This window comes from Trachypithecus francoisi, unplaced genomic scaffold, assembly GCF_009764315.1.
Source record: "Trachypithecus francoisi isolate TF-2019V2 unplaced genomic scaffold, Tfra_2.0 Lachesis_group2, whole genome shotgun sequence".
In the NCBI taxonomy this organism is placed as follows: Eukaryota; Metazoa; Chordata; class Mammalia; order Primates; family Cercopithecidae; genus Trachypithecus; species Trachypithecus francoisi.
The window spans coordinates 165,508,379-165,534,340 of record NW_022681465.1 but is presented as its reverse complement, the minus strand read 5'-3'; the positions used below and the strand labels follow the sequence as shown (position 1 = coordinate 165,534,340).

The 25,962-nt window shown below is 47.0% G+C and overlaps 1 protein-coding gene across 1 annotated transcript in view; it reads left to right on the top strand.

The window, feature by feature from the left end:
• The first annotated feature begins 2,718 nt into the window (after nt 1-2,718).
• The window catches only part of LMNB1 (lamin B1), a 61,942-nt gene continuing 38,698 nt past the window's right edge, over nt 2,719-25,962 (top strand). Inside the window, exon 1 of the mRNA XM_033181381.1 lies at nt 2,719-3,531. Within this exon, the coding sequence (XP_033037272.1) occupies nt 3,173-3,531 (359 nt within the window). The 5' untranslated portion in view covers nt 2,719-3,172. The remainder of the gene's footprint in view (nt 3,532-25,962) is intronic.

Sequence of the window (25,962 nt, the reverse complement as noted above, 5' to 3'; positions counted from 1 at the left end):
TCTTTCTTTTTCTTTTTTTGTTTTGAGAGGAGTTTCACTTCTGGAGCGCAATGGCACTATCTCGGCTCACGGCGACCTCCACATCCCAGGATAAAGCGATTCTTCTGCCTCAGTCTCCCGAGTAGCTGGGATTACAGGCATGTGCCACCAGTCCCGGCTAATTTTATAGTCTTAGTAGAGACGGGGTTTCTCTATATTGGTCAGGCTGGTCTCAAACCCCCGACCTCAGGTGATCCGCCCGCCTCCGCCTCCCAAAGTGCTGGGATTACAGGCTGAGCCACCACGCCCGGCCGGTTTTCTCATCAGTCATTTAGATTTTAAAGTTCCTTTTAAGATTACTTGAATACTTAAAGTCGAAGCTTTTCCATTCTTAAATTCTCAACGAGGTTAAGAAAGGAGGTATTTCATGGCCGGGCGCGGTGGCTCACGCCTGTAATTCTAGCACTTTGGGAGGCCGAGGCGGACGGATTGCCTGAGCTCAGGAGTTCCAGACCAGCCTGGGCAACACGTTGAAACATCGTCTCTACTAAAATACAAAAAATTGGCCGGGCGCAGTGGCTCAAGCCTGTAATCCCAGCACTTTGGGAGGCCGAGACGGGCGGATCACGAGGTCAGGAGATCGAGACCATCCTGGCTGACACGGTGAAACCTCGTCTCTACTAAAAAAATACAAAAACTAGCCGGGCGAGGTGGCGGGCGCCTGTAGTCCCAGCTACTCGGGAGGCTGAGGCAGGAGAATGACGTAAACCCGGGAGGCGGAGCTTGCAGTGAGCTGAGATCCGGCCACTGCACTCCAGCCTGGGCGACAGAGCGAGACTCCGCCTCAAAACAAAACAAAACAAAAACAAAAAATTAGCCGAGTGTGGTGGCGCTGGTCCCAGCTACTCAGGAGGTTGAGGCAGGAGAATCGCTTGAACCTGGGAGGTGGAAGTTGCAGTGAGCCCAGATTGTACCACTGCACTCCAGCCTGGGCAACAAAGCAAGACTACGTCTCCCTGCCACCCTTTCCCCACCCCCCCAAAAAAGAAAGAAGATATTTCAGGAAACCGGACAGGAAATAGAATCATTAATAAGGAGAATGGTCATAATTCACAGAGTGCCAGAAATTCATCTGTGATGAATATGCAGCTCCCAGTGTTCTTCACTAATTCTTATGTACATGACTTGATTAATAGTTAAAAGAATATCCTGGTCTTCATTTCTGCCATTTTTAAAGTAAGTAACCATTAATTACAGAAGCGTTCCTAACAGTTGGTAAGGTGGCCATCTAGGGTATAGTTAAGGGCCAGACTGGAGTCAATTAGAATCCTGGGACCTGTCAAAAGCAGTCCCGTCTGTCGCCTGCTGGGCAGCTATAAAATAGATGTTTGTTTTTGTTTGTTTTCAGACGGTGTCTCTGTTACCCAAGCTGGAGTGCAATGGTGCCATCTCGGCTCACTACAACTTCCCCTTCCCGGATTCGAGGGAATCTCCCACCTCAGTCTCCCTAGTAGCTGGGATTACAGGCACCCGCCATCAAGCCCGGCTAAGTTTTGTATTTTTGTAGAGACGGGGTTTCACCATCTTGCTCAGGCTGGTCTTGAACTCCTGACCTCAGGTGATCCTCCCCCCTCTCCGCCTCCCAAAGTGTTGAGATTACAGGCGTGAGCCACCGCGCCCGCCCGGATGAATTTTCAAATAGAAACAATCCAGTTTCCCACATCACAGGGCGGTTGTGTGGATGGGTAATCCATTAAAAGCCTAGTGCTAGCACTCAGTCCCAATAAACGTTAGCCTAAAAATTAGGAATTTTTCAAAGGGATGAAATGTGCTTTTTATTATAAGTAGCTGCCAGTGACATCTTGGGAGCCTCTTTTTAAAAGCAAAAAATTATTTCATCTTAAATTTCCACAAGTTCAGATTGTTATGCATCTGATTTTAAGAGAGTATGAAACAGCTTGCGCTCGTATTTACTCACCGTCATATGTTAATCGTATCATTTCTGAGCTGTTTTTGATTTTACAAACCCTTAAATTAAGAAACAAACGGATTAGGAACCGCCCATTAACACTGGTAGCAAATGATTTAAAATCAGGGTTGCTGGTTTTTCTGTGATAAATAATCTGTCCAAGACGCACAGATCTCAATTTTATGGAAAGAAGTTGCCTGATATAATTTTCCACCCGAGAGAAAAATAAAGGCTGGTACTTGGAACCTGCAAGCCGTACATTTGGAACTTCGGACTCAAGTGCCTATTACGTAATTCCACAGCGTCCCAGCCTCCAAGCCGTTTCCCGAGCTCTCCAGAGGAAGAGGGGATAAGGTTACCACGCCCGCGGTGGCCGGGGACTCTGAGTTTCGCGTGTGGCTTTTAGGAACGTTTATATTTGAATTTCCCTGAACCGCCGAGTGTGGGCGGTGGCGCAGATCCGCCCCGGAAACCTCCGGGCTCCTTCCCGCCTTTCGCAGGCCCGGCCCCTCCAAGGGGTCCCCGCGGGGCGGCGGGAGGGCCCGGAGGGCGCTGGGCCCAGGGCCGCGCGGGTGGGCAGTCCCGGGCGTCCTTCTTTGCCGCCCTGAGTCCCGTCCGGGCACCGCCCAGGCGGGCGTGCCGAGCTGACGGTTGCCGGAGGGCCAGATTTTAAATTTACAGGCCCGGCCTCCGGGCCGCCGAAGCACGCTGCCCGTTCCCCATTGGCCGATGACGGTCACGTGGAGGCGCCAGGGCGCGCCCGCCATGTTGGGGGGTGCGGCGCCGCGGCCCGCGCCACCTCCGCCCCCCGCGGCTTGCCTCCAGCCCGCCCCTCCTTCCCCCGCCCGCTGCTCCGTGCAGCCTGAGAGGAAACAAAGTGCTGTGAGCAGGAGACGGCGGCGGCGCGGACCCTGCTTGGCCTCCAGTCACCCTCGTCTTGCATTTTCCCGCGTGCATGTGTGAGTGGGTGTGTGTGTTTTCTTACAAAGGGCATTTCGCGATCGATCGATTGATTCGTAGTTCCACCCCCCCGCGCCTTTGCCCTTTGTGCTGTAATCGAGCTCCCGCCATCCCAGGTGCTTCTCCGTTCCTCTAAACACCGGCGTCTAGACGCGAGCGCAGGTCGCCGGTTTGTGCCTTCGGTCCCCGCTTCGCCCCCTGCCGTCCCCTCCTGGTCACGGTCCCGCTCGCGGCCTCGCCGCCCCGCTGTCTCCGCCGCCCGCCATGGCGACTGCGACCCCCGTGCCGCCGCGGACGGGCAGCCGCGCTGGCGGCCCCACCACGCCGCTGAGCCCCACGCGGTTGTCGCGGCTCCAGGAGAAGGAGGAGCTGCGCGAGCTCAATGACCGGCTGGCGGTGTACATCGACAAGGTGCGCAGCCTGGAGACGGAAAACAGCGCGCTGCAGCTGCAGGTGACGGAGCGCGAGGAGGTGCGCGGCCGCGAGCTTACTGGCCTCAAGGCGCTCTACGAGACCGAGCTGGCCGACGCGCGACGCGCGCTCGACGACACGGCCCGCGAGCGCGCCAAGCTGCAGATCGAGCTGGGCAAGTGCAAGGCGGAACACGACCAGCTGCTCCTCAAGTGAGTGCTAGCTGGCGGCCGCGTTAGCGCCAAGGAGGGGCGGGGGTGCAATCGCGGCGGCCAGCTCACCCGGTTGTGCCCTGGGGAGGGAGTGCAGAGGCCGGGATGCACGCGTCCTTCGGGAGGAACAGGGTCTCGGTCTCCGGAAAGGAAAAGAAAAATAATCTAGAGTTCATAGCGGGGCAGGGGTCGCGGAGAGGGCCCGAGCTGTAGCGATGTGGGCCGTGATGCCCATTTTTAGGTTTTGGATACCTGCTGGGACGTGATAAGTGCGCGCCTGGGACTGCTGAGAACGAGCGCCCGCTTTCGCACCTCGAACCCGGGGAGCCGGCGCTGAGAGGCGGCCCGCAGGCCCCAGGTGCGGGGAGCTGGAGCGCGGGCGCGCGCTCGAGTGCGCGCCCGGGTTTCCGGCCGGCGCGAGACAAAGCGTCTAGCGGATTTGCAGTGCCGGGATGGCCGGCCGGGGAGGACTGGCAGCCCGCCTCTAGAATGAATGAGCTTCGCGCGGGCAGAGGGAGGAAGGGGAGGGACCTTCCCGGAGCATCCGCGTCTCCTGGGGGTGGGTCTCGCTTTGGCGCGCTCAGTCCTGGCCCTGTGACATTTTGCGAAGGTTCTGCGCCTGCTTTGGGCGGGAGAGAGGCGGGGCTTGATCCGCGCGCCTCCAGCCCGCCTCTGGCAAGTTAGGTTTGCTAGCTAGTTAGCTTTCTCAGGGGAAAGGTGTCCTGTCCCAGCGGGGATAGTGCGAGCCCTCAGGTGGTTCTGCGCAGGGAAGGAAAGCCGGGTTTATGCATGTTACGGCCACTGTTCTTCGAATTGCGGTTCGCCTACCCCTCAGGCAGCGGCCCCCTCTCCCCAGCTTTTGCCTCCACATAGTATAGTCGGGCTTTCGGGTAGAGACCGTGCTTAGTACCCCTTAGTCGGCCATTGTGCAGATAGACCAGGGCAGGTGACAGGGTGCTGTGTAAATGCTGAGTGTTTGAGCGAAGGAAAGTTTGTAATTATTCACCTAAGCGAGTGTGAGTTTTCATTCCAGTGCACGAGGATACACTTGCAGACCTTTGCAGGCCTTATTTTGATTTTCTGATAAGCAAAATGGCCTGTCATCAGTAGGCAACAAGTGTTGATGTCATGCTTTAAAGATTTGCAAAATTTGGGTCTGGAATTCGTGCTCGCCATTAGCACTACCAGCTGAAATTTCTGGAGGTACCTTATTCTCATTTTGACACTCTTTGTCCCTGCTTCTTGGATTTACTAAGCCTTGGTTTCATCCTTTGAAATGAGCGGTCAGCTCACTCACACTGTTATTTCCATGTTCCTCCAAATTTTTTGCCACTGAATTTTGCTTGTAAGACTTGCCATTAGATGTGTACCACTAAGAAGATAAAAATATCAGGACCAACTGTGTAGGAACCATTCTGTTGAACCCATCATGATTTCATAGATATTAAAATGTCACACAGGGCCGGGCATGGTGGCTCACACCTGTAATCCCAGCACTTTGGGAGGCGAGGTGAGCAGATCACTTGAGGTCAGGAGTTCGAGACCAGCCTGACTAATTGGTGAAACCCCGTCTCTACTAAAAATACAAAAATTGGCCGGACGCCGGGGCTCACGCCTGTAATCCTAGCAGTTTGGGAGGCCAAGGCGGGCGGATCACGAGGTCAGGAGATCGCGACCATCCTGGCTAACACGGTGAGACCCCGTCTCTACTAAAAAGACAAAAAATTAGCCAGCTGTGGTAGCACGCATCCGTAGTCCCAGCTACTCGGGAGGCTGAGGCAGGAGAATCGCTTGAACCCAGGAGGCGGATGTTGCAGTGAGCCGAGATTGCGCCATTGCACCCCAGCCTGGGGACAGAGTGAGACCCTGTCTCAAAAAAAATATATGTATATATATATATATATCTGGGCGTGGTGGTGGGCGCCTGTAATCCCAGCTACTGGGGAGGCTGAGGCAGGAGAATCGCTTGATGTCCAGGAGGCAGAGGCCGCAGTGAGCCAGATGGTCCACTGCACTACAGCCTGGGTGACAGAGTGAGACTCCGTCTAAAAAAAAATTCACACAGATCAATTATCTGTTGTGTACCAGTCACCGTTCTATGTTAGAGGGTACGAAGATTTTTTTAAAAAATGAATTACTGTTCTTTGTTGCTGAGAGTGTAGTGGGGGAGCTATATCCCAGCAAGCAAATAAAGATTGTCTTTTGTCCGATGTGAAGCATTTTGATGCTGGCGCTTTTGTAATCTTTCCAGGAGTTAGCCACAGGTTTTTCACACAGTAACAAGGCTGCCACCTGGCTGACACTAGTTGTAAATGTATGGGTTCTAAAATGCATGCCGGTTTCAGTGGGGTTAAAAAATGAGAATAATGTGTATTAGAATCAATTAAATAATGTATGTGATATAGTTTAGGTAATAGCAGATGCTAAGGGAATAAAAATGAAGCAGAGTGAAGGGTTAGTGTGATTAAGGAAGGCCTATCTGAGGGGTTGACAGTATCTGTTCTCCCAGGGTAAGTAGTGTTCTGGGATTATGTTTTTCTTAGGTCTGTGCTACTGTATGTATATTCCCATTGCCAGGATTAGGTGTACTCTTCTTTCCCCTCCACCATACTGTCATTTGCTCAAAACATGCCACGTTTTAGTTTGTTCCTCATTTGAATTATGACTTTTTTATATGGATTTATTCCTCAGTAGCCTTTCGTTTTTCTTAAGAAAAATTTGCCCTCAGTGGGTTTGCAGACTTTTTGAAGATATCTAATCATAGTATCTATCACATGAATCTACCTTCTTCCCTAGAGTTCTCTTTGGTTAAGGTATGCTGTGTACTGATGTCCTGTAACTTTTTTTTTTTTTTTGAGCTGGAGTCTCGCTCTGTCGCCCAGGCTGGAGCGCAGTGGCGCAGTCTCAGCTCACTGCAACCTCCGCCTCCTGGGTGCACGCCATTCTCCTGCCTCAGCCTCCCAAGTAGCTGGGACTGTAGATCCTCCCCATTATGCCGGGTTAATTTTTTGTATTCTTTAGTAGAGCCGGGGTTTCACCATGTTAGCCAGGATGGTCTGGATCTCCTGATCTCGTCATCTGCCCGCCTCGGCCTCCTAAAGTGCTGGGATTACAGGCGTGAGCCACCGCGCGCGGCCGTCCTGTAACTTACTAAAGACAGCTTCCTGGCTGGGCACGGTGGCTCATGCCTGTAAAGCACGTTGAGAGACCTATACAGGTGGATCACCTGAAGTCAGGAGTTTGAGACTAGCCTGGCCAACATGGTGAGACCCCTTCTCTACTAAAAATACACAAATTAGCTGGGTGTGGTGGTGGACGCCTGCAATCCCAGTTACTCTGGAGACTGAGGCAGGAGGCTTCGCTTGAACCAGGAAGGTGGAGGTTGCAGTGAGCTGAGATCACACCACTGCACTCTACCCTGGGTGTATTTTCCTTTTCCTTGGTTTCTTCATATTTTGTTGAAGAACATCCGTAAGTAATTTATTCGGAAAGGATGCCAGGAGGTAAACTTTCTGAGTCCTGTATGTCTGAAAATAGCTTTGTTTAGTCTCATGCTTGATTGGCTGTTGGGCTAGGTATAGAATACTAGGTTAACATTTTTCCAGAACTTGGAAAGTATTATTTTGCCCTATTGTCTTCTGGCATCCAGGGTTGTTAATGTGTTTCTTTCTTTTCTTTCTTTCTTTTTTTTTTTTTTGTTTGAGACGGAGCTTGGCTCACTGCAACCTCCGCCTCCCAGGTTCAAGTGAAGCTCCTGACCCAGCCTCCCAAGTAGCTGGGATTACAGGTGTGCACCACCACACCCAACTCATTTTGTATTTTTAGTAGAGATGGGATTTCACCATGTTTGCCATGCTGGTCTCAAACTCCTGACCTCAGGTGATCCACCCACCTCGGCTTCCCAAGGTGCTGAGATTACAGGTGTGAGCCACCATGCCTGGCCTATATTTAATTTTTTATTTGGAACCAGAGTGTTTGTAATGAAGTATAATCATCATTTAGGTAGATTTAGATTAAGAAAACAGCCTTGAGAGAATTATAGATTCCAAGTTGCTTAGTTTCTTTTTGGTTCCTCAGCACACAAGATACCTTAGAGGCAGAGCATGGAAATGCTTGGTCTAAAGAGAATTTGGCAACAGTTTCCATGCATGTGGTGTCTGAATCCATAGGAAAACAGATCTCATATGCAAGGTACAGTTACTCTGATTCAGTCCAAGCCTAGTTATATTTTGCTGAAAGCTTTTTTGGGAGAACAGTTTCCAAGAATGATGATGAATGCCATCACTCAAAACTTTAAACAAAAAGTACAGAGAAATTGACTTGTTTCAGAATTTCCCTGTTAACTATATGGGAAAAGCAGATGTAACAGAGAGTTAAGTGTTTATATCAATCTTCAATAACTGGTTTTGTGGATTCAGACATTTATTTTCCTTCAGTGATACAGGTCCCCTGTCTTCTCTGTAAAACCCTGGGGGCCAGATGTGCTTTGGAAGTAAAAGCAATTCCAATTTAAGACGGTAATATGATGCACATACTGAACATGACAGCCCCAGTGGGGTTTATAGATGGAGTTAGGGTAGATAAGAGTTAGCACTCTATCATGAAACATTTCTGAGGGAGAGATATTGTCATGGCAGGTGGAGAAAGACAGATTGAAAATAGACCTGGTTTCAGGTCACGTTTTGCCACTAAATGTGTTAACAAAATTTTAGGTTTTCAAACTCTGAAAGTATAGATAAAAGATTGTGGATTTTTGTATTTATTTATTTATTTATTTTTTTTTTGAGGCGGAGTCTCGCTCTGTCGCCCGGACTGGAGTGCAGTGGCCGGATCTCAGCTCACTGCACGCTCTGCCTCCCGGGTTTGCGCCATTCTCCCGCCTCAGCCTCCCGAGTAGCTGGGACTACAGACGCCCGCACCTCGCCCGGCTAGTTTTTGTATTTTTAGTAGAGACGGGGTTTCACCGTGTTAGCCAGGATGGTCTCGATCTCCTGACCTCGTGATCCGCCCGTCTCGGCCTCCCAAAGTGCTGGGATTACAGGCTTGAGCCACCGTGCCCGGCCCTGTATTTATTTATTTATTGAGACAGAGTCTCGCTCTCTTGTCCAGGCTGGAGTGCAGTGGCACGATCTCAGCTCACTGCAACCTCCATCTCCCTGATTTAAGCGATTCGCCTGCCTCAGCCTCATGGGTAGCTGGGATTACAGGCACCTGCCACCATGCCTGGCTAATTTTTGTATGTTTAGGAGAGATGAAGTTTTGTCATGTTGACAAGGCTGGTTTCGAACTCCAGAGATCAGGTGATCCACCCATCTCGGTCTTCCAGAGTGCTGGGATTACAGGCATGAACCACCGTACCCCACCAGTACTTTTAAGTCCTTTAGCCTTTATTTCCTCATCTGTGTAATTATGATGTAAATAGTTTTCTGAATCTCAGGGAGAGTTAAGAAATTTAGGCCTTTTTTCTGGCTTGTTATTAGCTCAAATTATGCAGCATACTGATATGTAAATCTGATAAACTATTTTTTAATGAAGAAGGGGTTGGCAGTTTATCCTATATTTTATATATTTACTCTGTTGGCTTTCTACATATTTTGGTCATTTATAGAAGGAACTTTAGGAAATGCTCATAGGTGAACCAAAATCTTCAGGGTTGTTTTAATACTCATGTACTTTGGTTTTCATACCTAAAATAATAAAAATGCTAATTTTTTTTTTTTTTTTTTGAGATAGAGTCTCACTCTGCCACCAGGCTGGAGTGCAGTGGCACAATATCAGCTCACTGCAACCTCCGCCTCTTGGGTTCAAGCAATTCTTCTGCCTCAGCCTCCAAGTAGCTGGGATTACAGGCACCTGCCACCATGCCCAGCTAATTTTTGTATTTTTATTACAGGCGTGAGCCACTGTGCCCAGTCAAAAACATGCTAATCTTTTTTAGGAGCGTTTTCTTTGCACATAGGATGATTAATTGAAAAACAAAGACCTTTGCCTGGTGCCTTGGCTCACACGTGTAATCCCAGCACTTTGGGAGGCGGGCAGATCACGAGGTCAGGAATTCGAGACCAGCCTGACCAACATGGTGAAACCGCATCTATACTAAAAGTACAAAAATCAGGCCGGGCGCGGTGGCTCAAGCCTGTAATCCCAGCACTTTGGGAGGCCGAGGCGGGTGGATCACGAGGTCAGGAGATCGAGACCCTCCTGGCTAACACGGTGAAACCCCGGCTCTACTAAAAATACAAAAAACTAGCCGGGCGAGGTGGCGGGCGCCTGTAGTCCCAGCTACTCGGAGGCTGAGGCGGGAGAATGGCGGGAACCCGGGAGGCGGAGCTCGCAGTGAGCCGAGATTGCGCCACTGCACTCCAGCCTGGGCGACACAGCGAAACTCCGTCTCAAAAAAAAAAAAGTACAAAAATCAGCTGGGCGTGGTGGCGCACACCTGTAATCCCAGCTACTCGGGAGGCTGAGGCGGGAGAATCTCTTGAACCCAGCAGGCGGAGGTTGTAGTGAGCCAAGATCGCACCCCTGCACTCTAGCCTGGGCGACAGAGTGAGACTCAAAACAAAAACAAACAAACAAAAAACCACAAAAAACAAACCTTCATCATCCTGTGTTTTACTATATCTTTTTTTAATGTACTGATTTTGCCCTGTTTGAAGTAGATTGACAGTATACACCCTAGCCTTAATATGAGTTATCAAACTTTTATATTTTTATAACTCTTAAAATATAAGAGTTATAAAACTAGTTAAACTGCTTTTTATAGTTCTTTTATAACAGAGTTATGTTAAATGTTACTTTAATTTTCAAGGGAACACTTGGAAGGACCAAACCCCTAAAACTGATTTAAAAGTCTAGGAGGCAGGTCCCAAATAATTAAACTGTCATGACATTTCCTTCCCATGCTTTCAAAAGATGTTTCATAAAGCAAGATCTTTTGGAGTTGTTTATTTAACTTAGGGGATGAGACTAGGTAATATTTTGCATACCCAGATTCAAGGAAATAAACAGGCGGAATGAAAGATAAAGCGCTATTAAAATATGATGGGTCTTTTCTTTTTCCTGTCTTTACACAGTTGCTGGTTATATTTATTCTTTCATTTGTATAGATGGTGTCACCTCTGATATGTCTGAGTTAGAAATTCTTTAGACTTTTTTTTTTATACCATTAGTGTAAGTCTCTTTCATGTACAAATGTTGAGAATGAGCCTCAGGTATCACTTGAGTAATGGGACCCTGTATAGCTGAAGTTCCCAATTATTTTTAGGATCAGGGAAGTTTTTAAAATCAGTTTTAAACCCTTTTTACAGTGTACCTCTTTGATAAGGAGATTGTGCTTTGGCTGTCATTTGAATTTCTTTTTTTTTTTTTTTTTGAGACGGAGTTTCGCTCTCGTTGCCCAGGCTGGAGTGCAATGGTGTGATCTTGGCTCACTGCAACCTCTGTCTTCCGGGTTCAAGCAAGTCTGCTACCTCAGCCTCCCAAATACCTGGAATTATAGGCGCCTGCCACTATGCCCAGCTAATTTTTTAATTTTTATTTTTAGTAGAAACGGGATTTCACCGTGTTGGCCAGGATCATCTCTATCTCCTGACCTTGTGATCCACCCACCTTGGCCTCCCAAAGTGCTGGGATTACAGGTGTGAGCCACCGTGCCTGGCCTAAAAATTAGTATTATTATTATTAATAGACTGTATTAATATTATTATTATTATTAATAAAGAGTCTCACTGTGTCACCAGGCTGGAGTGCAGTGGCACGATCTCAGCTCACTACAGCCTCCGCCTCCCGTGTTCAAGCAATTCTCCTGCCTCAGCCTCCTGATGAGCTAGGACTACAGACACATGCCACCATGCTGGCTAATTTTTTTTTTCCTTGTTTTTTTGTTTTTTTCTTGTATTTTAGTAGAGATGAGGTTTCACCATGTTGCCCAGGCTTGTCTAGAACTCCTGAGCTCAGGCAGTCTGCCCACCTTGGTCTCCCAAAGTGCTAGGATTATAGGCGTGAGCCACGGCGCCAGGCCAAAAATTAAAATTTTTACACAGGAAATGTATATTTATTATAGGAAAGGAGAAAACACAAACACCAAGAGGAAAATAAAAATCACCCTTAGGTTGGGCCCAGTGGCTCATGCTTGTAATCCCAATACATTGGGAGGCCGAGGTGGGCGGATCCCTGAGGTCAGGAGTTCGAGACCAGCCTGGCCAACATGGTGAAACCCTGTATATACTAAAAATAAAAAAATTAACCAGGCATGGTCGTGGGCGCCTGTACTCCTGGCTACTCAGGAGGCTGAGGTAGGAGAACTGCTTGAACCCGGGAGGCAGAGGTTGCAGTGAGCCAAGATTGCAACACTGTACTCCAGCCTGAGTGACAAAGCAAGACTCCCTTTTGGGGTGTCGGGGAAAAGATGCAGGAAAAAAAGAGCTGATATTTATTTTGTGCCAATTCTGTTTGCCAGGCATTACAGTAGATGCTTTACAGACATTGTCTTTTTTTTTTTTTTTTTTTTTGAGACAGAGTCTCCCTCAGTCACCCAGGCTGGAGTGCTGGAGTACAGTGGCGCGATCTGGGCTCACTGCAAGCTCCGCCTCCCGGGTGAACGCCATTCTCCTGCCTCAGCCTCCCGAGTAGCTGGGACTACAGGCGCCCGCCACTATGCCCAGCTAAGTTTTTGTAATTTTTAGTAGAGACGGGGTTTCACTGTGTTAGCCAGGATGGTCTCAATCTCCTGACCTTGTGATCCGCCTGCCTCGGCCTCCCGGAGTGCTGGGATTACAGGCGTGAGCTACCGCGCCCGGCCAGACATTATCTTTTAAGCTTACGGTAACTGCTGATGAGTGAGGAAACTTCAGGCTCAGAGAGGTGAAATATTTTGCCTGGGATTACTTAGCAGAGTAATGGAAGCTAGAAAGGATGGTAGCCTGACTTCTAGCATTGGGATAGGGTTTTCACATACATAACCTATTTCATCTGTACAACAATGTTCTACAGGTATTACTCTAGTTTATCGACGTGGAGCAGGCTCACAGAGCATCATCTATGGTTGGTACTTGAAGTCTCAGATAGGATAGTTGGTTTTCAGATCCCTTTGGGTGCTACTTTTGGAAATGCTACTAGTTGCATGTTTTTCACATTGATAGTTTGTAGCCTTCAAGGAAGGTAATTTTGGATTTGTCAGAAGGGTAGTTGTCAGTAGTTGAAACAGCTGTTTGAAATACTGAGGGCTTCATTTGCTAAAGAAAGGTGAAGATGAATGACTGAAAGATCGCTTTTATCTTTTTTCTCTTCTTAAAAAGCTACTTTCCCACTTTATTCCATGCCTTAATAATTTAAAAGAAATGAAAACCTCTAAATAAATATTTAATACTCATGACAGAGTGTTCTTTCATTTTTTATTCAAGACACATTTTTGTGGAACAGGTACTATATGCCAGGTCTTGAATCATGCTGAGAATAGAGAGATGGGATACTCAGTCCCCATTATCAAGTTACTTACAGTCTAGTGGGGAAGACAGAAAACCAACACTACTGGATTTGCTGCTGTAAGTGCAGTATACTAATAAAATGTATCAAGTGCTGTGACACCAGTCTCCAGGTGTTGCTGTGGAGAAACAAGGACTGCTGCGTAAGGCAGGCCAGGATCCTTGTGAAATTTTGAAAGACATACCAGGGGAATCTGAGCTAAGCGTTGGGAGGTAAGTAGGCGTTTGCTTCTAAATGGAAAATGTTAGGAGAGTGAGTTGTCCTGAATGTCAAATAATTCATATAACTGGAGCCATATATATGTGTGTGTATGTATATATACATATACATATACATATCTCTATGTAGGTATATATATTCTTTTTTTTTTTTTTTTGAGACGGAGTTTCACTCCTGTTGCCCAGGCTGGAGTGCAATGGTATGGTCTCGGCTCACTGCAACCTCTACCTCCTGGGTTCAAGTGATTCTTTTGCCTCAGCCTCCCAAGTAGCTGGGATTACAGGCACCTGCCACCACACCTGGCTAATTTTTGTATTTTTAGTAGAGACGGGGTTTCGGTATGTTTGCCAGACTGGTCGTGAACTCCTGACCTCAGGTGATCCACCCACCTCGGAGTGCTGGAGTGCTGGAGTGCTGGAGTGCAGTGGCGTAATCTCAGCTCACTGCAAGCTCTGCCTCCCGGGTTCATGCCATTCTCCTGCTGCAGCTTCCCGAGTAGCTGGGACTACAGGCACCCGCTACTACACCCAGCCACTAATCCCAAAGTGCTGGGGTTACAGGTGTGAGCCACTGCACCTGGCCTACTGGAGCTATATATATATATATATGTAATATATGGAGTGGGGAAGGGGATTGCATTTTAAGTAATGAGTAGACCCAAGATTTTAAGGCAGAATTGTGACATGATCATTCTGGCTATGCTGTGGAGGGAAAAAAAGAGGAGAGGTACAAACAGTAGTAAGAACAATTGGGGAGTAACAAAGCAGCCCTTGAACTGAGGCAGGTGGAAGAAAGGAGAGAAGGTGGATTTAAGAGATACTGAACATAAGGGACTAGGGAGAAGAGTCTAGGGTGACTGCTTCCATGCTTGGGTGCCAGGGTAGACAATATTGCTCATAATCGAAATTGGTGGGGAAGGTGGAGGACTCTTTTTTTTTTCTTTTTGAGACGGAGCCTCGCTCTGTGGCCCAGGCTGGAGTGCAGTGGCCGGACCTCAGCTCACTGCAAGCTCCGCCTCCCGGGTTTACGCCATTCTCCTGCCTCAGCCTCCCGAGTAGCTGGGACTACAGGCGCCCGCCACCTCGCCCGGCTAGCTTTTTGTATTTTTTAGTAGAGACGGGGTTTCACCGTGTTAGCCAGGATGGTCTCGATCTCCTGACCTCGTGATCCGCCCATCTTGGCCTCCCAAAGTGCTGGGATTACAGGCTTGAGCCACCGCGCCCGGCCCTGGAGGACTCTTAAGTCAGTGAATTAGTGGTGTTTGCCAGACTTCAGGTAGCAATGTCAGTTGGCAATTTGAAGTACTCAAGAGATATGGAAAACACGTGCATATGAGGACTGGCTAGAGAAAGGAAAACCCACAGTGGGGATGATAAATAATAGAGAGGTGAGGCCGGGCGTGGTGGCTCGTCTGTAATCCCAGCACTTTGGGAGGCTGAACGTATGGATCACTTGAGGCCAGGAGTTCGAGACCAGCCTGGGCAACATGGTGAAACCCTGTCTCTACTAAAAATACATAAATTAGCCAGGTGTCGTAGCACATGCCTTTAATCTCAACTACTGTGGAGGCTGAGGCAGGAGAATCACTTGAACCTGGGAGGCAGAGGTTGCAGTGGGAGGAGGTTGCAGTGAGCTGAGATTGTGCCTCTGCACTCCAGCCTGGGTGACAGAGGGACACTTCGTCTTTGTTTTTTTTTTTTTTTTGAGACGGAGTCTCGCTCTGTCGCCCAGGCTGGAGTGCAGTGGCCGGATCTCAGCTCACTGCAAGCTCCGCCTCCGGGTTCCCGCCATTCTCCTGCCTCAGCCTCCCGAGTAGCTGGGACTACAGGCGTCCGCCATCTCGCCCGGCTAGTTTTTTGTATTTTTTAGTAGAGACGGAGTTTCACCGTGTTAGCCAGAGATGGTCTCGATCTCCTGACCTCGTGATCCACCCGTCTCGGCCTCCCAAGTGCTGGGATTACAGGCTTGAGCCACCGCGCCCGGCCCTGGAGGACTCTTAAGTCAGTGAATTAGTGGTGTTTGCCAGACTTCAGGTAGCAATGTCAGTTGGCAATTTGAAGTACTCAAGAGATATGGAAAACACGTGCATATGAGGACTGGCTAGAGAAAGGAAAACCCACAGTGGGGATGATAAATAATAGAGAGGTGAGGCCGGGCGTGGTGGCTCGTCTGTAATCCCAGCACTTTGGAGGCTGAACGTATGGATCACTTGAGGCCAGGAGTTCGAGACCAGCCTGGGCAACATGGTGAAACCCTGTCTCTACTAAAAATACATAAATTAGCCAGGTGTCGTAGCACATGCCTTTAATCTCAACTACTGTGGAGGCTGAGGCAGGAGAATCACTTGAACCTGGGAGGCAGAGGTTGCAGTGGGAGGAGGTTGCAGTGAGCTGAGATTGTGCCTCTGCACTCCAGCCTGGGTGACAGAGGGACACTTCGTCTTTGTTTTTTTTTTTTTTTTGAGACGGAGTCTCGCTCTGTCGCCCAGGCTGGAGTGCAGTGGCCGGATCTCAGCTCACTGCAAGCTCCGCCTCCCGGGTTCCCGCCATTCTCCTGCCTCAGCCTCCCGAGTAGCTGGGACTACAGGCGTCCGCCATCTCGCCCGGCTAGTTTTTTGTATTTTTTAGTAGAGACGGAGTTTCACCGTGTTAGCCAGAGATGGTCTCGATCTCCTGACCTCGTGATCCACCCGTCTCGGCCTCCCAAAGTGCTGGGATTACAGGCTTGAGCCACCGCGCCCGGCCGACACTTCGTCTTAAAAGGTGAGAAAAGAGAGTTGAGTCATGCAACAAGAGTTTTTTGTTTGATGAAGCCTAAAAATAATCCATTGTCATTGGTGTCTTTGGTGCCTTAGGTGATTGTTGACTGAGAGGAGAGCCTTTGGTTAATAGAGGAAACCCCTTGCCATAATTAAAGGGAGACTGAGAGGAAAAAGATTATGAGTTCAGAACACTTGTTCAAGAATGTTGGCAGTGAAGGGAAGGATACATGGGTTTTTTTGTTTGTTTGTTTGTTTTTTGAGACAAGGTCTTGTTCTGTGACCCGTGCTGGATTGCAGTGGTGCATGGTTCACTATAACCTGGACTTCCCAGGCTCAAGTGATCCTCCCACCTCAGCCTCTGGAGTAGCTGGGACTACAGGCACACGCCACCACGCCTGGCTAGTTTTTTGTGGGGAGAGTGTTTTGCCATGTTTCCCAGGCTGGTCTTGAACTTTGAGCTCAAGCAATCCGCCTGCCTTGGCCTCTCAAAGTGTTGGGATTACAGGTGTGAGCCACCATGTCTGGCAGGAAGGAAGCATTCTTAAGGTTCAATTTAAACTAGATTTTTACTCAGTGTTTATGTAACAAAACACTGGACAGGGGACCAGAACTCTTATCCCTCTAAGATTCTGTACTAAAATGTGATCATTTCACCCCCTTTGGTTAAAACAGTAGCTTCTAGGGTTAAGACTAAGACCCTACTAATAGTAGGGTGACCATATAATTTAGCATCTAAATTGGGATACTTTTGTGTGTGAAAGAGGGAGCTGTTAATAATTATGCAGTGACAGTTTGCATAAACGGAACTTGTCCTGGGCAATCTGGGACATATTTACCCAGGTTATCCTACCTAAAAGTTCTTTCACTGCATGGGCTGGCCCCAGTCTGACCCTCCAGCTTCATCTCATACCACAGTTGAACTTGTTTACATCTCTTTAGCCATGAAATCCTTTATTCGGTCCCTTTTACTGTGCTCCTCTTAAAATAGGGCCTTTGCATTTGGGGTTTCCTTTGGATTTTTTTTTTCTTTGAGAGTCTTGGCTGTGTCTTCTTGGCTGGCGTTCAATGGTGTGACCTTGGCTCACTGCAACCTCCGCCTTCCAGATTCAAGTGATTCTCCTGCCTCAGCCTCCTGAGTAGCTGGGATTACAGGCACCTGCACTACACCCAGCTAATTTTTTTTTGTATTTTTAGTAGAGATGGGGTTTCACCATGTTGGCCAGGACTGGTCTTGAACTCTTGACCTCAAGTAATCCACCTGCCTTGGCCTCCCAAAGTGCTGGGATTACAGGCATGAGCCACCGCATCCGGCCTCCTTTGTTTGGATTTCCGTCATCATTGGGTTACTTATCCCTCAGGTTTCCTCTCAATATTCATTTCTTTAGAGATGTCTTCCCTGACTTCCCTGATTCAGAGTTTTCTAATATGAATGTACCTTGGGGAAAAAACCAAAACCTATAACTTTCTAGCAGTGTGGTATGTGTGTGTGTGTGTTCACATAATTTAAGGACTCAAAAGAGTTCTCCAAGACTGCTCATGAGAAGAATGACTTTCAGCTATTTTCAGTGCTCCTTTGCTATTTATTCTTGTATCTAGATGATAGTGCGACCGTGTTGACTTTGTACAATGGACAACAAGGAATTGAGCTCTTTTATTCTATTGTCTTCATAACACATTTTTCTTCTCCTTATCCTCCCCATAGTCATATATTACATTTTAGTTTAGGTCAGTGTTTGGTATCTAAAGTATTGATTCAGTGTGTTCTGACACAAATACTTCTTTTTTTTTTTTTTTTTGAGACGGAGTCTCGCTCTGTCGCCCAGGCTGAAGTGCAGTGGCCGGATCTCAGCTCACTGCAAGCTCCGCCTCCCGGGTTCCCGCCATTCTCCTGCCTCAGCCTCCCGAGTAGCTGGGACTACAGGCGCCGCCACCTCGCCCGGCTAGTTTTTTTTTTTTTTTGTATTTTTAGTAGAGACGGGGTTTCACCGTGTTAGCCAGGATGGTCTCGATCTCCTGACCTTGTGATCCGCCCGTCTCGGCCTCCCAAAGTGCTGGGATTACAGGCTTGAGCCACCGCGCCCGGCCACAAATACTTCTATAATTAGCTCATATGTGACAGGTAAATAGAGAGATGATATTATTGTAATTGGAAGTTGTATTGCATTATATGTGCCTTGTCCTAGTAAATCCTAGTAAAGGTGAGCTAGAATAGCTAGAGTATAGTATTAATCTTCAGAAGGAAAGAAGATCCTCAGCTCTGCTTTCACCTCTGTTTTAAGAAAATTAAAAGTAAGTGCCCATGCCCAAGGTTCTCTCCCCCAGAGAGGTGCACCTCTAGCTTTGCTTTTGTAGCCAGTCTTATTCTTGTGTTCAGAGCTCTGTTTTGCTATTGTCTAAATTTTTCCAAACCAGCATTTCCACTCTGTTGTTTTTGTGCATTTTATTTTTCATTTTATTTTATTTTGAGACGGAGTCTTGCTCTGTCACCCAGGCTGGAGTGCAGTGGCGTGATCTTGGCTTACTGCAACCTCCACCTCCCAGGTTCAAGCGATTCTCTGGCCTCAGCTTCCTGAGTAACTGGGATTACAGGCATGCGCCACCATGCCCGGCTAATTTGGTATTTTTAGTAGAGACGGGGTTTCACCATGTTGGCCAGGCTGGTCTGGAACTCCTGACCTCAAGTGATCCACCTGCCTCGGCCTCCCAAAGTGCTGGGATCACAGGCATGAGGCACTGTGCCCAGCCTTTTTTTCAGCCTTTTTTGGTGCATTTTAAAACATCTTTTGACGCAGCTCTAGCCACACTAAACTGACTGCCTGGGCTGTCCAGATTACCTCCTGGGATACTAATTCTTTTTTTTTTTTTTTTTTTTAGCAGAGACGGGGTTTCTCCGTGTTGGTCAGGCTGGTCTCGAACTCCTGACCTCAGGTGATCCACCCACCTCGGCCCCTCAAAGTGCTGGGATTACAGGCGTGAGCCACCGCGCCCGGCCGAGATACTAATTCTTTATGTTATTGCTGGTGCTCTGTTTCAGAGTGTTTAGGTTTTGAGTGGTCTATTTATTCCAGCACTATTTTTTCTACTTGCTCTGTTATTTTTATTTTGTTTTATTTTTTTGAGACGGAGTCTCGCTCTGTCGCCCAGGCTGGAGCGCAGTGGCCGGATCTCAGCTCACTGCAAGCTCCGCCTCCCGGATTTACGCCATTCTCCTGCCTCAGCCTCCCGAGTAGCTGGGACTACAGGCGCCCGCCACCTCGCCCGGCTAGTTTTTGTATTTTTAGTAGAGACGGGGTTTCACCGTGTTAGCCAGGATGGTCTCGATCTCCTGACCTCGTGATCCGCCCGTCTCGGCCTCCCAAAGTGCTGGGATTACAGGCTTGAGCCACCGCGCCCGGCCGCTCTGTTATTTTAATTTTTTTATTTTTATTTTTTTGGAGACAGAGTTTTGTCCTTGTTGCCCAGGCTGGAGTGCAATGGCGCAATCTTGGCTTACCGCAACCTCCTGGATTCAAGCGATTCTCCTGCCTCAGCCTCCCGAGTAGCTGGGATTACAGGCATGTGCCACCACATCCAACTAATTTTATATTTTTAGTAGAGATGGGGTTTCTCCATGTTAGGCTAATCTCGAACTCCTGACCTCAGATGATCCGCCTGCCTCAGCCTCCTAAAGTGCTGGGATTACAGACATGAGCCACTGTGCCTGGCCTTACTTTATTTTATTTTTGAGACAGTCTTGCTCTGTTGCCCAGACTGGAGTGTAGTGAGTGGTGTGAGCTCTGCTCACTATAACCTCCACCTCCCAGGTTCAAGTGATTCTTGGGCTTCAACCTCTCCAGTAGCTGGGATTACAGGCGTGTGCCACCACACCCTGCAAATTTTTGTGTTTTTAGTAGAGGTGGGTTTTGCCATGTTGGCCAGGCTGGTCTCTAACTCCTGACCTCACATGATCTGCCTGCCTCGGCCTCCCAAAGTGTTGGGATTACAGATGTGAGCCACCACATCTGGTCTGCTGTGTTATTTTTAATCTGTACAGAATGCAAGAGTTGTCAGAAGCACATATGTTATAGCAGAAATACTTACAGTCCCCAGCAGAACTCAGTCATATATTGTGATTAGTTTTTCTTCCTTATCACACCTTTTGATCACCTGTAAGAATAGTGTTTTTTCCCACTTATTTTTTTTTGTACAATTATATAGAGTCTATGCCAGTTGTTAAAACACCAAATAATTTAGGATCATTTTTTAAATGAATTTTACCTCATTAAATTACCTTTGGATACCTTGTATTTTTTTCCAGTCTAGTTGTATTGTATAAGCATTGATAGTTTGGGTAGAGAATTCTAGGTGATAAATGCTCTTTTCTTAGACTTTTGAAGGCATGTTTTGGCTCTGGCGGGTGGATCACCTGAGGTCAGGAGTTCCTGGTGAAAGAGAGAGAGAGAGAGAAAATGAAGCCATGCTCTTTAGTTTTCTAGCTCTCATTGGCTACAGAAGTAATGATGAGTGAAAAATTTAAAAGCTTGTAGGATCTTCTTTTGGTCCATTTCTAAAATTTCACAGGGATGTTCCTTGTTGTAGATTTCTTTTCATCCATTGTGTTGATCATCTGATTGAATTCTTTTGATCTTGAAATTTATGTCCTTCAGTTGTTGGAAATTTTCTTGAATTATTTCTTTCTCTTTTATTACCATATGAAACTCCTGTTACTCAAATGTTGGATCTCTCACATTGATCCTTTGGTTTTCTTCCCTTTTTTAAAAAATATTTTTTCTCTACTAAGAGATGTTCTCAATTTTGTTTTCCAATTTTTGCTATTGTATTTTAAATTTCTAAAAGCTTCTTTTTATTCTCTCTCTCTCTCTCTCTTTTTAAAGATGGGGTGTTACCCTTGCCCAGGCTGGAGTGCAGTGGCATGATCTTGGCTCACTGTAGCCTCAACCTCCTAGACTCCAGTGATCCTCTCACTTCAGCCTCTGGAGTAGTTAGGACTATAGGTGTGTGCCACTACACCAGCTAATTTTTTGATTTTTTTCACAGAGACAAAGTCTTACTGTGTTGTTGGTCTTAAACTCCTGAGCTCAAGTAGTCCTGCCTCAGCCTCCCGAAGTGTTGGGATTACAGGTGTGAACCATCGTGCCTAGCCTTTTTTATTCCCTTGATGTCTCTTTTTTTGTTTTTGAGTCTGGGTCTTGCTCTGTTGCCCAGGCTGGAGTGCAGTGGCACGATCTCAGTTCACTGCAACCTCTGCCTCCGCGTTCAGGTGATTCTCATGCCCCAGCCTCCCAAGCAGCTGGGATTACAGTGCCTGCCATGACACCAGGCCAAGTTTCGTATTTTTAGTAGAGACGGGGTTTCACCATGTTGGTCAGGCGGGTCTCGAACTCCTGACCTCAAGTGATCTGCCTATCGTTGCCTCCCAAAGTCCTGGGTTAACAGGTGTGAGCCACTGCATCCAGCCTGTTCTCTTGATAGCTCTATAGCATTGTTTTTGTCTAAATTTGATGGATTTGGTACTTTTTTTTTGAGATGGAGTCTTACTCTATCGCCCCAACTGGAGTACAGTGGCACGATCCCAGCTCACTGCGACCTCCACTTCCTGTGTTTAAGCGATTCTCCTGCCTCAGCCTCCTGAGTAGCTAGGATTACAGATGCGTGCCATTACGCCTGGCTAACTTTTGTATTTTTAGTAGAGATGGGGTTTTGCCATGTTGACCAGGCTGGTCTCAAACTCCTGACCTCAGGTGATCCACCTGCCTTGGCCTCCCAAAGTGCTGGGATTACAGGCATGAGCCACTGCGCCTGCCAGCACTTAGGGATTTTAAGCAGAAAGGGAAACAATATGAGATTTAGGTGCTTAGAAATGGTTTTTAGAGAGGCTAGGGGAGCAGTAATGATGCTCAGAACATTGTTGTAGAACTGTCCTTCTTTGGGAGCTTTTATGTGTGAGGCCACCAATGGAACCAGTGAACTGTTTTAAAAACAGTATATAGAGGCCGGGCGCGGTGGCTCAAGCCTGTAATCCCAGCACTTTGGGAGGCCAAGACGGGCGGATCACGAGGTCAGGAGATCGAGACCATCCTGGCTAACACGGTGAAACCCTGTCTCTACTAAAAATACAAAAAAAACTAGCCAGGCAAGGTGGTGGGCGCCTGTAGTCCCAGCTACTCGGGAGACTGAGGCAGGAGAATGGTGTAAACCCGGGAGGCGGAGCTTGCAGTGAGCTGAGATCTGGCCACTGCACTCCAGTCCGGGCGACAGAGCGAGACTCCGCCTCAAGAAAAAACAAAAAAAACAAAAAAAACCAGTGTATAGCTACTCTTCAGGACCAGGAAGCTACCACTCCTGTTGCTTTAGGAATAGCTGCCTTATAACACCCAGCAAACTGGAGAATGGATATTGGAACACTGTTTCAGAAATACTTTACACCCAGGTCAGCACATTGTAGATGAGTGACGAAGGTAGTGGTGATTGGTTTTTCTTTTTCTTTTTAAATGAATCAGTCATTGTAATTAAGACTTAATCTGTAAGAGTCTGCTCCACACTCCTGTGCCTGTTTATGTTACGGTGAATTTTTTTGTTTGTTTGTTTCAAAGAAGTGGTTTTGTGTGATAGTCACTTGAATACTGCACTATAGTGGTGTTCAATTGCTACCAGACAGCTATTCAGAAGAATCTTACAGTATATGAAAGCAGGAACAGAGCCTAGCCAGCTGGGCTAGTTGGCTTGGCTCTCTATATACAGTGGGTCTGTTTTAAGGGATTTAAAAATCCTTGTTTTGTGGCTTTGATTAGAAATAACAATTTTGTATAGAATGATTTCTGTTAGCTGATTACAGTTAAAAAAGTAAATGGCTTTTCTCTTTCATCTCCTATAATATATTTGTTTTTCTGAATAAGCATGGGCCTGAAGTGAAATGTTAGGGATAGGTACTGATGCAAACTGACCAAGAGAATGTTAACAGGTGGGCAATAATTTGCCATTACCCAAATTAATTAAAACTATTCTGTAATGAGCTTCAGATTATGTTGTATTTGTCCCTGCAAGTTTACTTATTGATTTGTTTCACACTAATTCTTTGTTCCCTGTTTAAGTGTACAGTCTTATTTTTTCAAGTGTTTATGGTTGGAATATGCTTACTAATTCCCTTTCCTTTTTTTTTTTTTTTTAGATAAGGATCTTGCTCTGTTGCCCCAAGCGATAGTGGCTGGAGTGCAATGGCATGACCGTAGCTTACTGCAGCCTTAACCTCCCTGGCCCAAGCAATCCTCCCATCTCAATCTCTCTAGTAGCTGGGACTACAGCCGCAGGCCACTACAGCTAATTTTTGTATTCTTTATAGAAATGGTGTTTCACCATGTTGCCCAGGGTGGTCTCGAAGTCCTGGACTCAAGCATTCTGCCCATTTTGGCCTCCAAAAGTGCTAGGATTACAGACATGAACCACCGGGCCTGGTCCCCTATTTCATTTTCAAGTAGTTATTGTTACTGCAGGCCTGGAATGACTTTCTGCATGTTATGTGTATGGTATGAGTTTTAGAGATTATAGAAGCATCAGTTACTAATTTTTTTTTCTTCTTGGAAGAGACATGATATTTTATATAGGATGAGAAAAGAGAAGTTATGTGTGTCTGTGTGTGATTTTTTTTCCTTCCTGGGAAAGACATGATACATTTTACATAGGATGAAAAAAGAGAAGTTTGTGTGTGTGTGCGCGCGCGTGCACGCATTTGTGACATTTACCAAAATAGTCATTATCAGGCCGGGCGCGGTGGCTCAAGCCTGTAATCCCAGCACTTTGGGAGGCCGAGACGGGCGGATCACGAGGTCAGGAGATCAAGGCCATCCTGGCTAACACGGTGAAACCCGGTCTCTACTAAAAAATACAAAAAATTAGCCGGGCAAGGTGGTGGGCGCCTGTAGTCCCAGCTACTCGGGAGCCTGAGGCAGGACAATGGTGTAAACCCGGGAGGCGGAGCTTGCAGTAAGCTGAGATCCCGCCACTGCACTCCAGCCTGGGCGACAGAGCGAGACTCCGTCTCAAAAAATAAAAATAAAAAAGTCATTATCTGAATTTTCTGTGTAGAAGATGTAGGAATAATAAGTCATGGGCCTTGCCCTCAAAGGGTTTTCAGTCTCTTGAGGTAGCTCATCACGTCCTCAAATAAGGGATTGGTATGATCAATGCACTGTAAGTGCTGTATATGCAAGAGGTAGAGATAGTAGTCAGTTCTTCTCTCTTTATTAGCCACTTTATGAAGTGTTGACTTTTTCACTGTTAATATTGTGGCCTAAGGAGGAAGAGGAAAAACATATGAACACAGGACAATTTGTTTGTGGAGTTAAAGGGCTCACAATGTAAGGACAGCTGCAAGAACTGTCTGCCCTGAGCTCCCAGTGCAGGTAGCCTCACAAGTCCCTTTTCATCAGTTTACTTCAGCATCTGCGAGATAAGCCTTTATGCCACCTAGACAGCTACACACATGTGTGGTGACATGGCCTAGTGCCTAACCCTGAGCAGTAAAGGTACTGAGGGTCCAGAAGAAGGAAGGGAAAAACTAAAAATGCACTTAGCTGGAACCCTGTCTTATTTATTTATCTTTCTGTTCCTGGTAGTATATAGTAGATACTCAGTAATGTTTGCTGAATTAAGTAAATATATCTCAAAATTAAGGACCTGGACTGAGCCTCTCCCCACATCCCTAAACTCCTGTGCACTTGTGTATAAGAGTGCATATAAATGCCACTGTACATTTGTGTGAGTTAGAAAAAGCAAAAGTGTGTTCATAACTTCCTATGAGAAGAGACTATAAATTACTTTGCACCAAGGGCAGTAGCTGACTCTTGAGTTCTCTTCAGTGCCTGGTACAATGCCTGCCGCCCACCTGCTTGTGAAGCCTGTGGTGGCTTGTACAGGCGTTGCAGGGCAGATCTAGATTGACTGTTTGGGTCTCAGAATAACCTTGGTCCTCTATAACAGAGGCTGAGTACTTACCTTTTCATGAGTTGTTACACTAAAGTAAAATTGTAAGTACTGCTTTCCTGTGGTTTGCTTCTTTCATTTTTTAACACAGAAATTTTATTGAGTATCCCCACCCTATACCAGACATTGTCAAGCACTGAGGATCTGAAGGTAATCTCATTTTACCCACATTCCAGTGTAGGAGACAGACATGGAATCTTAAATCTTAAAAAGATGTATGTACTATGCACCATATGAGAATGACGCACAAAGTGCTGTGGAGCCCAGAAAGGTAAATGACTTTTTTCTGCTAGGAGAGGTAAAGCAGGGAAGCATTACAGAGGAAGGATGACATTTGTTCCATCCTTGGTCTTAGTTTTGAATGGCAGTTGGTTATGAATTAGATGGAATTAGGAGTGGGAATACATGGCATGGAGCAGGGGAGAGTGAAGTCCCAGGCTCAGAAGGTCTTTAGCACTTAGACCTGAAGGGCTTTGTAGGGGGACATGCCATGCCAAGGAGCCTGAATATTGCTTGATGGTCAGGAGTTTTCAAACTGTTTTGCAGAAAACTAGGACTGTTGGGATGGGGATTGATGGGATACTGGACCCTACACTGTATCTTCTTTTTTTTTTTGAGACGGAGTTTCACTCTTGTTGCCCGGGCTGGAGTGCAGTGGCACAATCTCGGCTCACCACAACCTCTGCCTCCCAGGTTCAAGCAATTCTCATGCCTCAGCCTCTGGAGTAGCCGGGATTACAGGCATGTGCCATCATGCCTGGCTAATTTTTTATTTTTAGTAGAGACAAGTTTTCTCCATGTTGGTCAGGCTGGTCTCAAACTCCTGACCTCAGGTGATCTGCCTGCCTCAGCCTCCCAAAGTGTTGGGATTACAGGTGTGAGCCACTGCAGCTAGCCTATATATATATATATATATATATACACATATATATACACACATACATACACACACATTTTTTTTTTTTTGGAGATGGGGCCTCACTGTC